Source organism: Bufo bufo, chromosome 2 (genome assembly GCF_905171765.1).
Source record: "Bufo bufo chromosome 2, aBufBuf1.1, whole genome shotgun sequence".
Classification (NCBI taxonomy): Eukaryota; Metazoa; Chordata; class Amphibia; order Anura; family Bufonidae; genus Bufo; species Bufo bufo.
In genome coordinates, this window is record NC_053390.1 from 181,304,627 (window position 1) to 181,319,862 (window position 15,236).

The 15,236-nt window shown below is 41.8% G+C and overlaps 1 protein-coding gene across 3 annotated transcripts in view; it reads left to right on the top strand.

Moving 5' to 3' along the window:
- LOC120988466 (synuclein alpha interacting protein) overlaps positions 1 to 15,236 on the top strand; it is a 239,487-nt gene that overhangs the window by 107,895 nt on the left and 116,356 nt on the right. For all 3 annotated transcript variants that reach the window (XM_040415945.1, XM_040415947.1, XM_040415946.1), the window contains one exon: positions 4,737 to 4,838. In XM_040415945.1, coding sequence (XP_040271879.1) covers positions 4,782 to 4,838 — 57 coding nt within the window. In that variant the 5' untranslated portion in view covers positions 4,737 to 4,781. The remainder of the gene's footprint in view (positions 1 to 4,736; positions 4,839 to 15,236) is intronic.

Genomic DNA, 15,236 nt, shown 5'->3' on the forward strand with positions numbered 1-15,236 from the left:
CCAGCATGAGCAATGCACAGTGGAACACCCTGACATTAGACCTACAGAAGGTCGTTTTAAACCAGCAGTGATTATGACAGCAATTTACTTTCCATTTGAATGTAATTTACTACATGTATGGGAGCCAGAGGATATAGTGTTCTTCAGCATGTATAGATTTTTCATATTATTAAGCGTTCATGCTCGACTGCTGACAGCCAGCAACTGTTTTAAATGTTCTTCTGGATGTCTACTTAGTTTTCTTTTACTTGGTTTTGATTTTTTTTATCCTTCTAGTTGATGACTGTTTCTTCTGTTTCCTGAACAATGTAAATCTTAGTGCTTGCCTAATCTGAAATGGAATTAAAGATCCTTAGTACATTCTTCAGTCAGGGCTGTGCTTCTCTATTTCAGCCGCAAACAGTTCTCTTTCCTTCCTTAAAGAAACTCAACCTCTGCGTATTGCTTTCTTTCCTCTGCAGCTGGCGGTCAACTCGGCTTCACCTGGATGAGTCATTGACTTTGCTATTAAGGCAAAGTCTCCATATTTATGAAGTAATGTAGTCTCCTTTAGTGGTGTTACTGGGTTTCAGCTATGGAAATACTGTATGCTAGACACAGGCAATATGTCTCTCTTGCCTTCGTATTTGGTGCCATGTTCAGATCAGCATTTCAACAGCATTAACCAGTGACTTGTCTGTTCCTCAGATATGAACCCTGCAGAATTCTGCAACCTATGCACCTTTAATTGGAGCTACTCATTTTAGCATGGCCTTGGCCGCATAATAAACCTTGTAGTAGTTTGAAAGCTGGAGAAGAACTGCTTAGCTCAGACTTAAATACCAGGATAACAAAATGCGGGCTCGCTTTTTCCCCCAAAAAACTGTGCCGCATCTGTCCATAGACATTCACTTGAGGATCAGAGGAGGTACTATTCCTTATTGAAGAGATGTATTTTTCAGGCAATTTCCCCAATAGTCCTGAATTAATTTCTGTAAAACCAAATTCTTAGTACATACTCCAACATTCAGCAAATTTGCTTCAAGTTGAAGCATTTCTTACAGGTACAGTAAATTAATGAAATAAGCTTGTCAGCATGATCCACCCTATTAAACCAGACATACTGCCTGTTAGACCTGATCATGCTGACTTCAAAGATCCCTTAGGCTAGGTTTCACACTAGCACTAGAAATCTGTCAGGCTGTTCCGGCAGGGAAGAGCCTGCCCGATCTTTCTGCATTCCGGCATTGCCGGAAGCTTGAAAGTCTCTGTCTGGCCCCATTAACTATAATGGGGACCAGCAGAGATCTGGCCACAACCCAGCAAATATGCAGAAAATAGGCCAGGAGAGACTTTCAAGCTTCTGGCAGATTAATGCCTGCCAGAACAGCTGCCGGATCCTTAGCACTAGTGTGAAACTAGCCTTGGTAGTTCAAATCTGCAACCTAATTTTAGAGAAATATGCACTTCATTAAAAATGCTAATTAGGTGTTCGGAGCAGACTCTGCCTATTCTGCACTCTTGATGGGGGTGATGTGACCACCTGACTAGCTGCTGGCTCTTCCTCTGGCATCGCCACTGACTGTGTTCCTCTTTCTTCCTGTTCAGCTACATAATGTAGATGTAGCTGGACAGAACTAACAGGAGCACATGCACCATCAGAGGAAGAGCCCGCACACAATTGGACAGTCACGGTATTCTAGCCAGGATTGCGGAATCAGCGGAGCAATTTAAGGGTAAGTACCACCCAAAGTGTTTTCTGTCAACAGGTTAGCTGAAGGAGACGTTTTAGGTACAGTTCTGGAGAACCCCTTTATGTCGTTATATAAAATTATAATACATACTGTACACTTCTTATTTAAGCCACAGTATACGGTCACTTGGAGCAGTCCATGACCATTTCTGATGTCCTGCACTGTTGTGTACCATGAAGTATACAATAGAAAATGTCAGATTAGTCATGATAACATCATTGTCCAATATCATTGTAGAGACTACATAGCACTATGGTTTTCTCATACTGTAGGATACCCCACAGACATACTGCCCAGGTGTGAATGCTACTTTCCTTGCTGTGATTCCTTTGTTCATAGCTGCATGGTCAAACCATCTAAAGTATCTGCTGGCTCCTGAAGCCACGTAACATTTCATAATCCTGGCCTCTCTGCTGAAATCACTGGAATATCTAGTCCTTCATTTATGATGACCTGAGGTGCACATATTTCATAGCTGTCAAAATGAGAACTTGGGTTTTTAAAACCATGTGCAATGGCTTTGGACTTTGTGAAGGAAGTGTGCCCATCTTCAGCAGTTTGTTCCCGTTGTACTAGATGTCCGAGAAAGGAAGTAATTCTGTGTGCCGTTTATGTATTTTCACTCTCTACCTAATCTGATATATCCATTATGGTTATCCTCCGAGAATAGTTCATGGCTGCAACAGAGCTGAGAATGCAAACTGATCTTTCTGTCGGATAGGTACATCTGTAACATTGAGTAAATGAACTGTTGTAATAGATTGCTTCTGACGTATTGACGAGCTTGATATGAGCTATGGCTTCCTCGTGATTTGGCTCATTACAACTCTTGTTTTGACAAAATGTTTTTTGCTCGGAGCACATGTGTACACAGAATGGCCGACGAGAGGAGGGCTTATGCTGAATCTGCCTTAGTCTGCTCATCTTTGTAAGATGCAGAAGCCAAGAAAAATTTGTTGCTGAACTTCTTTTACCTTTATTTTTGCCTTTTACATTTGTATTCATAAGTAGGACAGATGGCTGAAAAACAGGTTTACGAGAAGACAGTCTACTGCACAAGTAGGGCCGTAGGCATGAAACACATTGATGGTGATCTTTCCATGCATTAATGATTCCTCCATAGGCACATGAGTTCAGGGAAGTACTTTGGGCCCAATAGAGGGAATGATTCCTATAGACCCAGAATTCTGCATGTCTACTTTAAATTGTGTCAAACACTCTGAAATGATTGCACACATGGGGCATCTTCTAATAGTTTGCCTTATAATTAACCCCAAAAAGGGATAGATAATAGTGGAAAAAGATGTGCATTAAAGGGGGTATTCTGCCAAAATTTTAAATAGAGGTCGGAGAGTAACAGTGTGTATTCACCTTACAGATCCTCCGCTGCTGCTTTCTGGATGCTGCTCCAGTCTCCACTTCTCTTCCCTTGCTTTTTACAGGCTTGACATGTAGGAAACAGCTTGGCCTGCCCATGCAGTCACTGACCACGCGGGGTCACACTGTGACCACAGATTGGCAGAGCGGGCAGGCTAATCTGTTTCTGGGTAATGAGTGCAAGAAGAGGAATTAGAGAGGTCCAGTGACCAGAGCAGCGGCCAGACAGCATTAGCGGGGGATTGGTAAGGTGAACATACTTTACACACTGTTTGTTACTCTTCCTCTCTGACCCCATTTTTATTTAAAATTATTGCGCTGGAATACCTCTTTGGAGGAGTTTTCCCATAAACTACTTTAATCCCTTATCCACAGGATAGGTGATAAATGTATGATCGTTGTGGGTCCAACTGCTAGCACCTCCAGTGATCCCAAGAATTGGGGCCCCCAAGTTCACTATGTGAATGGAGAGGTAATGTGTATTTTTAACTAACATTTAGGATAGGTCATTAATATCTAATTAATGCGGTTTCAACTCCCGGCACTGCCACTGATCATCTGTTTAAATATGCCATGGGCCCTGCAGCCTCCTCTTGGCCCCATTTGATGTATAGCCGTTGTGCTTGGTATTGCAGCCCAGGCCCATTCACTTGAATGGGGCTGAGCTGCGCCTAGGACATGTGACTGATGGACCAGAGTGCTGCAGTCTCTTCAGACAGCTGGTTGATGGGGGTGCCAGGACTCGGAGTGAGTCGGACCACCACCGATCAGATGTAGATGTCCTATACTGAGAATAGGACATCCATATTCTAGTCCTGGAAAACCCATTTGAGCCTATCCACTGGTGGGTTAGACAGACATAGAGTTCTTAAGTGGCCTCTGCAGCTCATTTAGTTATTAGGTTTCATGTATTCCTCCGAGTATTAATGTGTTCATTACGTGAGCAGATCTAAGTACTCACAGAAGCCGAACGCTCATCCATATAACCAAGTTATGGTCGAATTTCTTCTATGAGAGGTTATGACACTTCATGGAGTACTTGCGGCATGCCACCATACATGGTCAGTGCACGTGGCAATGTCAGGATAAAAATAAGGCCATCAGATCCATAAACAGCAGCTTGCTTGTGAGTGCTTTCCAGGTAGCAACAGATCGCTTTTCTGACTGTACATGTATAATTGATAAAAATTTTATATACAAAGTTACTATGAAGAGGTTCCAAATGTGGCGCTTGACTTTAGCATGATGCATGGATCCTCTATAGAAAGCGTCTTCACATTCTGATGGTCAGTATGCAAGGTGTCAGAACTGTCTTAAGGACTGGAGTGAACTTGATGAAGGCGTTAAAATACTTAGCAATGTAATAGCTCTGTAACGAGTCTTTCATCGAACTTAACATTTGAGCTGTGTTCTGCTCAATTATGTTGTGCTGTAATTTATTTTTAACAACCCAAAGAAAAACTATTTGGCTTGCACACAAACATTGATCCTTTTATCTCTTTGATGGTGCTATTAACACTCAGCACGGGGTGGATGCGTGCCGCTCTTATTACAATGCAGGCGATTTAAGCATGGCTTCTTGTTAACGTGCCGCTCCTTATGTGCTCATTTTTATTCTCCTAACAGGTCCAAGAAAATTGGTCTTCAGCTAAAAATGGTCATTGATGTATAATGGAAGCTCCGGAGTACCTCGATTTAGATGAGATTGATTTCAGCGATGATATATCTGTAAGTAGATCTGCCTATATATAGCATGTGTGTTACACTGTTACATAGCTTGTGTCATGGAAAATACATCAGTGCGCAAAGCGTCATACATTCCAGATGGTTTTTATTGTAATATACTGTCACCTCCGCTCCGATAAACTTCTTTTGGTTCAGTTGTTTGCTGCAGCACTAACTATTCTACTACTATGTATGTCACTTCTTATTTTCACAGTTTTATTTGCAGTATTTTTGACTTTTTATAGTATTTATCCATATTTCATTTGTAGGTACATTTTTGATTACCCTCTGTATACTGCTCTATGGAACATTTTATTTTATAAGATATGAGCCATGTTCTACAAATAGAAATGCTAGTACAGTACATCTACAGTCAGTGACCACTTTTTTAAAGTCACTTTTTAGTTTTTTTAGGGTGGTTTTACATGCAACATCTTTGAAGAAAAAAATCAATGCAGTTTTTTTTTTTTTTTAGCTAAAACCAGAAGTGAATAGAAGAGGAATTGAACATATAAAGCAAGGACCTTTACTTCTACTTCTTACTGGGTCCACTCCTAGATTCAAAAACATTAATTTTTTTCTAAAAACAATTGGGGTAATTTTTTATCCAGAAATCTGCAACTTTTCCCTGCTGCAGGTCTAAAAAAAAATGGCGTGGTGTGAGAGGGGACAGTCCGGCATCCCCATCTCATTCATCATTTTCTATGCTTGTTTTAGGCATAGAAAATGATCTAAATGTAAGATGAGACTGGCGCTGGATGCGCCGAAGTTATGTAGGGGTCAGCGCCTCTTAACTTTGGCAGATCCACAGCCAGATATAGGGGTTATTAAGACCGGCATCTAAAACACAGGTCTTAATAAATGACCCCCAATGTGTGTGAATCTATCTTTAAAGGGAATCTATCCATAAAGTCCGCTGTTAAACCAGACACAATGGGAGAGATTTCTCAAAACTGGTGTATAGGAAAACTGGTTTACTTGCCCATAGCAACCAATCAGATTTCACCCTTCATATTCCAATGGAGTTCTGAAAAATGAAAGGTGGATCAAGGAGGATAGAGAGGGGCTGCAGAAACCAGGCCCTGTCAATCAAGGAGGATAGAGAGAGGCTGCAGAAACCAGGCCCTGTCAATCAAGGAGGATAGAGAGGGGCTGCAGAAACCAGACCCTGTCAATCAAGGAGGATAGAGAGAGGCTGCAGAAACCAGGCCCTGTCAATCAAGGAGGATAGAGACGGGCTGCAGAAACCATGCCCTGTCAATCAAGGAGGATAGAGAGGGGCTGCAGAAACCATACCCTGTCAATCAAGGAGGATAGAGACGGGCTGCAGAAACCAGGCCCTGTCAATCAAGGAGGATAGAGAGGGGCTGCAGAAACCAGGCCCTGTCAATCAAGAACGAGAGAGGGTCTGGCAGAGGAAGGAGGAGGAGCACGGGTGCACTTAGAGGCGTGAGCCCACCCTCAGGGCACTTAACTGCATACGGATGTAGTAGAGTTAACACCCATGCTTTATGATACGTGTTATCTAAACTAAATGCGTTAAGCAAACACCTTCAATTGCTTTTCAATAGCTTTTGTTTCAAGATAACACGATGAGTCAAGAAATTTGAGTTAAGAGTTTGTGTGTTAACCCTGCTACATCTGTATGGATTCTCCAGAATGAAGCCACAGATTGCTGGGTAAAAGGTATCATTACATTCAGCTGAACTACTCCTACAAGGCACTGTACCTGGTTTAACAGCGAGCTTCAGCAGATTCCATTTAAAGCAAATATATAATTAGCCAATCATATGGCAGCAATATGCAGGGAACATGGATAACAATATCCAGGGAAAGGTAACATCTGGTAATAAGGGATAATTGTCAAAACGGTTCAAGCTGGAAGGCATTAGTAACTAAAATAACCATGCGCTACAAGAGTAACACCAAACCTGTACGGCTGTCATTAAGGACTGGATAAACATTGCATTCTGTTGCACCATGCAGATGGTAGGCTCAGTATTTAGTGGAAAACCCATAAATCCGCAGCTCCATCCTTCCCATGTCACTGTTTTTGGCTGGTGGTGTTGATCATAATATAAAAATGTAAGTGTATCTTAAAACACACCGAGCTCATGTTGGCTCTGTTCACACAATGTTTGTAGTATTTGGCATTTGACATTTATGCCCAACCTATAGCCCTGTATGGCATACAGTTGCAAATGTCTCCCATTGAAGAGTATACCAGACTTTGTAATGATAAAGTCTAATGAACTACACCTTTCAGGCTGGAAAGAAGAAGACGGTGATGCCGGCTGCACCAGTGTAGGGCAAAATGGGACTCTTTTGGCACACCACAAATAAAATACATCATCCAAATATGCAAAAAAGAACTAATTTATTCACCCATGCAATGTTTTGACTGGCACAGGGATCTTTCTCAAGCATGGCATATGTTAGAACCATAGAAACCTATGGGAACACTTATGCGTTGGGAGTTTCTAGAGCCTAATGCTAATTGGGACTTTTTTCCCTGTGGATTGTTGTCTGGATCAGAGACGTTGATCGGCTGAAAGGATCATGTACCGTATAGATTAACACAACCAAGGAGGACTTTTTCTTTCAGCCGCCCGGTTGGGCACTTTGAGAGGTTGTTTACTGGGTGTAATTTTTCCCACCAGTATATTAGGGTTTCGTACTCATGTCTTGCTTAGTATAGATCAGCCATAGTAAAACATCCTGTTCCTAATAAAGCTTTAATCCTGACCTTTAGTTCACCTCAAAGCTTGAATTTTGGAAAATGGACTGAAATTCTGCAGAATGGGTCTGCCACACATCACTGGTAATCCAATATAAACATGCAGGTCGTTTTACCTGCTCCAGTATTAATAAGAGACCTTAATGGTGCTGAATCCAAGCAGTTAGACCGCTAACCTCACATGGACTGAAAGTGGCCCAGACAGACATTCTTCTCAGCCTTATCGCAGACGTGAATCGGAATGTACAGCCAGTAACTTTATCATGTCCTGAAATTAGTCTATTATTATTACTTCATGCACTTATAAAATAATAAAATGAAAGTTATATAAAATTATTAAATGATATAAAATTACTATATTCTGCAGCTCTTTACAGCCCCAATGGGGCTTACAACAAGTTCCCTATCAGTATGTCTTTGGAGTCTATGTACTGCGTACCTATAGGAGGATGCTCCTCAGCCTGTATGCATATTGTAATATTAATATTATTATTATTGACAAGGTCATGCCTGGTCCTGTCAATCAAGGTGCAGAAGACGCGGCAGTTGCTCCTTAAGGCTCATTTGCATATATTAAAACTTCATTGCTCTCAGAAATGCCGGCTCATATTTACATGGGACCAACATAGATGCCTTCAGCTGCCAAGCGCACATGTAACAGGTCAGCCAGTGTCATAGGGAACCTGCCACCAAAGTAATCTGCAGGCAGCATGTTATAGAGCAGGAGGAGCTGAGCAGATTGATATATAGTTTTATGGGTAAAGATTCAGTAAAACCTGTAATTTATTCATTAATACTCCTGCTCATTTTGAGCTTTGAAGTCCAGGAGACGGTCCTATCGGTGACTGACAGTCTTCCCTCTATGACTGTGTATACACAGATAGCTGTCAGTCACTGATAGGACCGTCTCCTGGACTTCAAGGTGCAGAATGAGCAGAAATATAAATGAATGAAATACAAGTTATACTAGATCTTCTCTCATAAGCCTGTGTATCAATCTGCTCAGCTCGTCCTGCTCTATAACATGCTGCCTGCAGCTCTGATACCATGGTCAGTGTGACAGGTTCCTTTTAAGTGGCGTTTAAATGTGCCAATTATTGTAAGTATGGGAAGAAGTGATGATTTGTTAATACGATTGTTGGCCCCCTACAGTTTTCATCCTCTGTTTACACTGGGCAATGTGCTGCTCTCAAATGATGAATTTTAACACCACAGAAAAATGCAAACAGGCGACAAAGAGATAATCAACAAAAATGTTTTCATGGGACCAAAGAAATGTTCCAGTGCTCCAAGACAAATGGAAAGGGAGTATGACTACAGGAGTAGACTATACTATACAGGGTCTTTAATTTAGATACATGCAGTAGGTCTACATAGGAACTATTGGCACAAAACAGTAGGACATTGTAAATCATTATTATTTACAGAATGTAATATCTTGATCCAAATGTTTAAGATGACTTGTTATATTGTCTTATATGTACTGTAGTCCTATAAATGACAAACCCAGCCCTGCTACATTAGTAGCTGTGATATGAAGTCATATCAAATAAGTAATGTTCCCTTCAAAGGGTTTGGACGTTTTAACTAGTGTGGTTGGACACATAAATATATGCAACTCACTAATATATGCTTATTAGAGGTTCTGCACCATTTTACCATTCTCACACCCCATTGTTGGCAAAAGTTTCTCCTTCAAACACATGGCACTCGATTCCATAAAACGGCAGGAGATGGAGGGGCATGTGACCCGAAAGCTCCACCAGCAGCCTCCATTGAAACAAACTGTTTCCTGGACAAGCACAGATGAAACAGTTTGGCCATTTTAGTTCCAAGCTTTCGTCTGCATTGGAACACGTTTTATTAAGAATGTTAGGCCTCTTTCACACGAGCGTGACGGATTGGCTCCGGATTGGCTCCGGATGCGTTTAGGGTGCGTTTAGGGTGCGTTCAGTGAAACTCGCACTATTTTGCAAGCAAGTTCAGTCAGTTTCGTCTGAGATTGCGTTCAGTTGTTCAGTTTTTTCCGCGCGAGTACAATGCGTTTTGATGCGTTTTTCACGCGCGTGATAAAAAACTGAAAGTTTACAAACAACATCTCCTAGCAACCATCAGTGAAAAACGCTTTGCATCAGCACTTGCTTCCGGATGCAATGCGTTTTTCACTGAACCCCCATTCACTTCTATGGGGCCAGGGCTGCGTGAAAAACGCAGAATATTGAACATGCTGCGTTTTTTACGCAACGCAGAACTGAAGCGTGAAAAAAACGCTCATGTACACAGACCCATTGAAATGAATGGGTCAGGACTCAGTGCGGGTGCTATGCGTTCACGTCACGCATTGCACCCGCGTGTAAAACTCGCTTTAGGGTGGCTCCTTACATTTTGCAGTCAAAGGTGGTGCATTTCTTGGATGTGCTGAGCTCACAGCAGTAGAACTGTTTTATTGTTTCACAGTTATATGTGTTTTTTATTAGTTGTAGAGAACCGTATTAATATATTATTTTATAGTTAATGCATAAAATTGTTCCAAGAGGAAATAAATGAGTGCACAGTATTCCTAATGAGGACTACTGAACATAAAATGTGTTGGTGGAAACATGGAGGCTCCTAGGCTTTCTTTATAGGAGAGGTTTTTTGTGGTGTATTGACCTTAACACTAAATGTTTCCCACAAAAATGTAGGCAGGAAAGCTGTTTTCTATGCTCTGAATGGTTTCCTTTTTCCTTCAATTGACACATCACTTTCTACAACTTCCTTTCAAAATACATTGTGGCTATTGTTCCCAGGGAGAAGACTGGTTTAGCACATAGTAGGATCAAACTTTTCTGCTCTGCAACAATTTAACATTTTTCTAGATGAGAAAGACACTTTGTAAAATAAAGTTATTACTGCTATAACGATGTCACATAATCCCTGCCTTCGTTTGTGTCTCATTATAATAGCACACTTGGACCTGTTAACTATCAGGTTTGCTAAAAGCAATGGAAATGCTTTTGGCATATGCTTGCAGGGCATGCACAGAACATGTTAAAGGAGTTTTCCAGGCCCCTGATATTTATGAACTATCCCCGGAGTAGGTAATTAATATCTGATTAGTGAGGGTCTTATATTCCGCTCCCCCACCGATCAGCCATTCCCTTCAGCCTTGGCGCTGGAACTAGCACTTTGAATGGAACAGAATGCATAGTCGGTTCAATGTGTAGTTGTCATGCCAGGTTATTGCAGATCAGGTCCCATTCACATCAGTAGGAGCTGGGTGCAGTAACCCAGGGCGGCCACTACACTTTGGTTGGGTATTGTGTGCTTTCTAAAAGACTTTCTAGCCAGACCGGTGGGCCACTTTGAAAGGAGCTGTGCTTCCTGTTCCATTTAGAGTGCTAGTCCCAGCACTGGAGACTGCAGGGATGGTGACCCAGGGTCTGAGGCAGAGTATCCCCATCTCGGCATCTTCTTCTGGTCACTCGTGCAGTCTGGCAGAGTCTCTATTACTTAACACTGATCTGCAGACATCTAGGCCCTGTGACTGCTCTACTTTTATACAGTCTCTAACTTGTCCAGAGCCTTCTAGTGGTGGAAGGGGGACGGGGGTGAAACTGGAGAAGCACAGTGTAACAGAAACAATATTGCAGTTAACGGCTGCCATAGACTTGTATTGTGCCTCAATACAAGTCAATGGGAATGACTAAGTTTCCAGATGTAAACAATCATTTGACAGAGCTAAACCAGATGGTCAAAAGTTCAATGTGCCTTGTTTTTCCTTCCAAATCTCAGCTCTTCATAGTCACTTATGGTAACTGTGGAATATTACTAGCTTCTCAGTGCATAGGATGGCAAGTCTCAAAGTCTCTCAATACTAGCTGGCTGTGCATTAACCCTTTCCACAGTGCAAATGATACCTTCCGGCGCAAAAACACGACCTCGGTGGATAGATAAGGGGGTCTTTTATTGGTGATAGACAACGCGTTTCGGAGTTGGTACACTCCTTTTTCAAGTCTAGGAAATCACAGGTTTAAAGGGGTGGAGGTTTTTTGGTACAGAATAAAAGTAAATGACATTATATAAAATGTATACACGTGTTAAAAATGGATTAGGAGTAGATGTGCACGTAGGAATCTGTGCACATATACAAGTCAAATAAAACAAAGAGCAAGAGCACTAAAATGCGTCGTTTGGAGAAATTGAAATTGTCCACACATAGATGATAACACAAATGAGGACGGGTAAGGAGTTGATAGTATAGTAAATTAATATTATGACGTGATAAAGCTAAAATAAATTAAATTAAAATAAAATAAAATACATAGAGAGATGTGTGTATATGGGGGGATGCATGCAAACACACATGCAAGCGCATGCGTGGCCGCATGTGTAATTACATATAGGGCTGGAGTCACTTTTGGAAATAAAAAGTTAATTAATTAAAATAGGCTGGAGTGCCATAGATATGGTGGTATATATCATATATAAATCAATAACGATGGTCATCATAAACGATACCACAAATGTGATGGTGTAGCTGATAGTGGCTTCATTAATAGTGGTCGGATCGCTGTGTACACACATCTATAAGATGTATCCTAGTTTGGCATGGAGTATGGAAATCTATACGTGCATAGTAACAATAATAACAAGCATGCACATATACAAACAGATGTGCCCACACCTAGTCCGTATTTTTAATCTATCTTCACATCCACTGAATGAGGCTGAAACGAGCCTGCTACAGAAAGGCCTATCCTTCTGCCCCACTGGCAAATTCAACGAATTTGAACTATTTGTGGACCTAAATTCCTTCATCCGCAAACTAACGCTACATCGGCATTTCGAGATCCAAGCATCGAAACCCAAAATTGTACTGCAAACAATGCCAGAAAATACCACAATGGACCTAGATACAACACCAAAAGTTGTCAACACGGGGCTTAAACCTAAATCAACATTTAACCCCATATACCATAGGGGAAACCACATAGAAACCTTCTCTGCCCTGGTGACCAAAGAAATCAGAACCATCAACAAAGGTCTAAACATCCCTGATAACCTCAACAAGAGGGAGAAGATAGCCCTAACGGATCTCACGAATAACGAGTCCATTGTGATCAGAAGCGCGGACAAAGGAGGAGGTATTGTGATTCAGGATAGAAGTGACTATCTGAATGAAGCATTTAAAATCCTGGGAGATGAAGACTACTATCAGGTCATGACGGAAAATACACTAAAAGAGGACACCAAAGTACTAATCCATCTACTGGAAACTGCTGAGAAAAATCGAGTCATATCAAAAAAAGAAAAAGAATACATCCTAGTGGACCATCCAAACCTGGCTCTCTTCTACCATCTACCAAAAGTGCACAAATCTATCAATAATCCGCCGGGGAGACCCATCATCTCTGGCATCTCTTCCTTAACCTGCAATCTGTCACACTACATTGACATTTTGCTACAAAAATATGTAATGGAATTACCATCGCATCTGAAGGATTCAGCGAGTCTTATCTCCCTCCTGAAAGACATCAAATGGAAAGAGTCCTACATGTGGATAACACTCGATGTTTCAGCACTGTATTCCAACATTCCACATGCAGCGGGCATAAGTGCAATACAGCTTTTTCTCCAACAGGATGAAACTCTACCAGACCTACAAAGTCAATTCATTCTGGATGGTATAGATTTCATTCTGAGCCACAACATTTTCACCTTCGAAAATAAAATATTCAAGCAAACAAAAGGGACCGCGATGGGCACGCGTTTCGCGCCGAGCTACGCAAATCTATATATGGGTCGATTTGAGACCCAATATATTTATAACAAACACCCTTGGCACAAGCGACTGATCTTCTATAGGAGATACATCGACGACCTGCTACTAATTTGGGATGGAAATATGGAAGACGCTGCCAGTTTCACGTCTCATCTAAACAACAATACATTTAACCTCACCTTTACCGCAAATTACTCAAAGACGGCCGTAGAATATCTAGATTTGGTCATATCCTCAGAAGGAAACTTCATTAAGACCAAAACTTTTTTCAAAAAAGTTGACGGAAACAGTTATCTGGATTACCAGAGTTCCCATCACAAAAAATGGAAAAACAACATTCCATTCAGTCAGTTTAAGCGCATATGCAGAAATTGTACTAAGGATGAAGATTTCAGAAACCAGAGCCAAGTAATCAAAAAAAGATTCCAAAAGAAAGGAAATTATAGAGGCAGCATACCAGCGAGCTGAGGGGTACACCCAAACAGAGTGTCTCACTTCATGCTCAACCAAACCAGGTGACTCAAAAGCCGCAGAAAAATTCAAATCTGCCTTCATTACGACATATAATACCAATCACAATACCTTGCGGAATACCCTCAATAAGCACTGGCATATCTTACAGGCGGATCCTTTTTTGAAAAAACACATTCAACAAAAACCCCAATTAACATTCAGGAGGGCCCAAACGCTTAAAAATATTATTGCTCCAAGCCGTCTACGGGACTGCAAAAAGAACACAACAAATCCGATCTCTTTCTTCCCCCAACTACTCGGAAGTTATAAATGTGGACACTGCCGTTGCAAATGTTGCTTGAATATTTCCTCTCGGATCTCAAAATTTTCAAGCAACTCTACAGGAGAGCAATTTGAGATAAAATCCTTCTTAAATTGCTCCTCAAGCTATGTCATCTATCTATTAGAATGCTCATGCGGACTACAATACATAGGCCGCACCACCCAAGCATTGAGAGAAAGGATCAATAACCACCGTTGGAATATCTCAAATGGTTACACCAAACATGGTGTGTCCAGACATTTCCTCCAGGTCCATAATAAAGACCCAACAAACCTCTCCATAACTCCAATTGAACAAATTCCGGTTACCCACTCAAACAGATTCCAGAAATTGAGACGGAAAGAAATGTTTTGGATTTTCAAAATGCAAACCATAGAACCTTACGGTTTAAACGAATCACTGGAGAGTAACTGTTTTTGACCAGTCCTCTCCCAACCACTAGCTCTGGGTCATGCAATTTTCCTTATCAGCCCACTGCCTTATCAGCTATGCTCCAATCACTTCACATCTCCCGCAGCCCCTACCATCACCACACTACACGTCCTCTACCACCAATTTCCCCAGCTGCCACTTGCCATCCACCCCATACCTCTTGTCGACATATCCTTTACATAGGATTATTTCCCTTCAGCACACAGCCCTCCTGCCATCATCCCTTACCCCCAATCACCCATATATACCCACGTACCCATACACCAGTTCCATCCCACTGGCTCAGCCCCCTACCAGTCCCTCTATGTTGTATAATCACCCCTACACCAGTTATCTATATATCAGGGCAATACAAATGCTCCCCCATTCCAATTGTGCCCACCCCACCAACATTCACACTTACATGTCCATCCAATCACATATTTCCCTTATCATCCAGTCCACAACTGCCCAATACTCTCAGTCACATCACCCAACCAGCCCTTAGCCTCCAAACCACCCCACACCACTCCCCCCCACTCATGTCCCCCATTTAGCTATCACCCCTTTTGGGTATGTTCCCTGAGAGCGATCCCTTCCCTGTGGCTCAGAGAGCCAGCGTTTCACACAGCGCTCGGCGCATGCGCTGTTCACAAAGACAGCTCCGGGCCGACAGACTGAACAGCTGTCAAT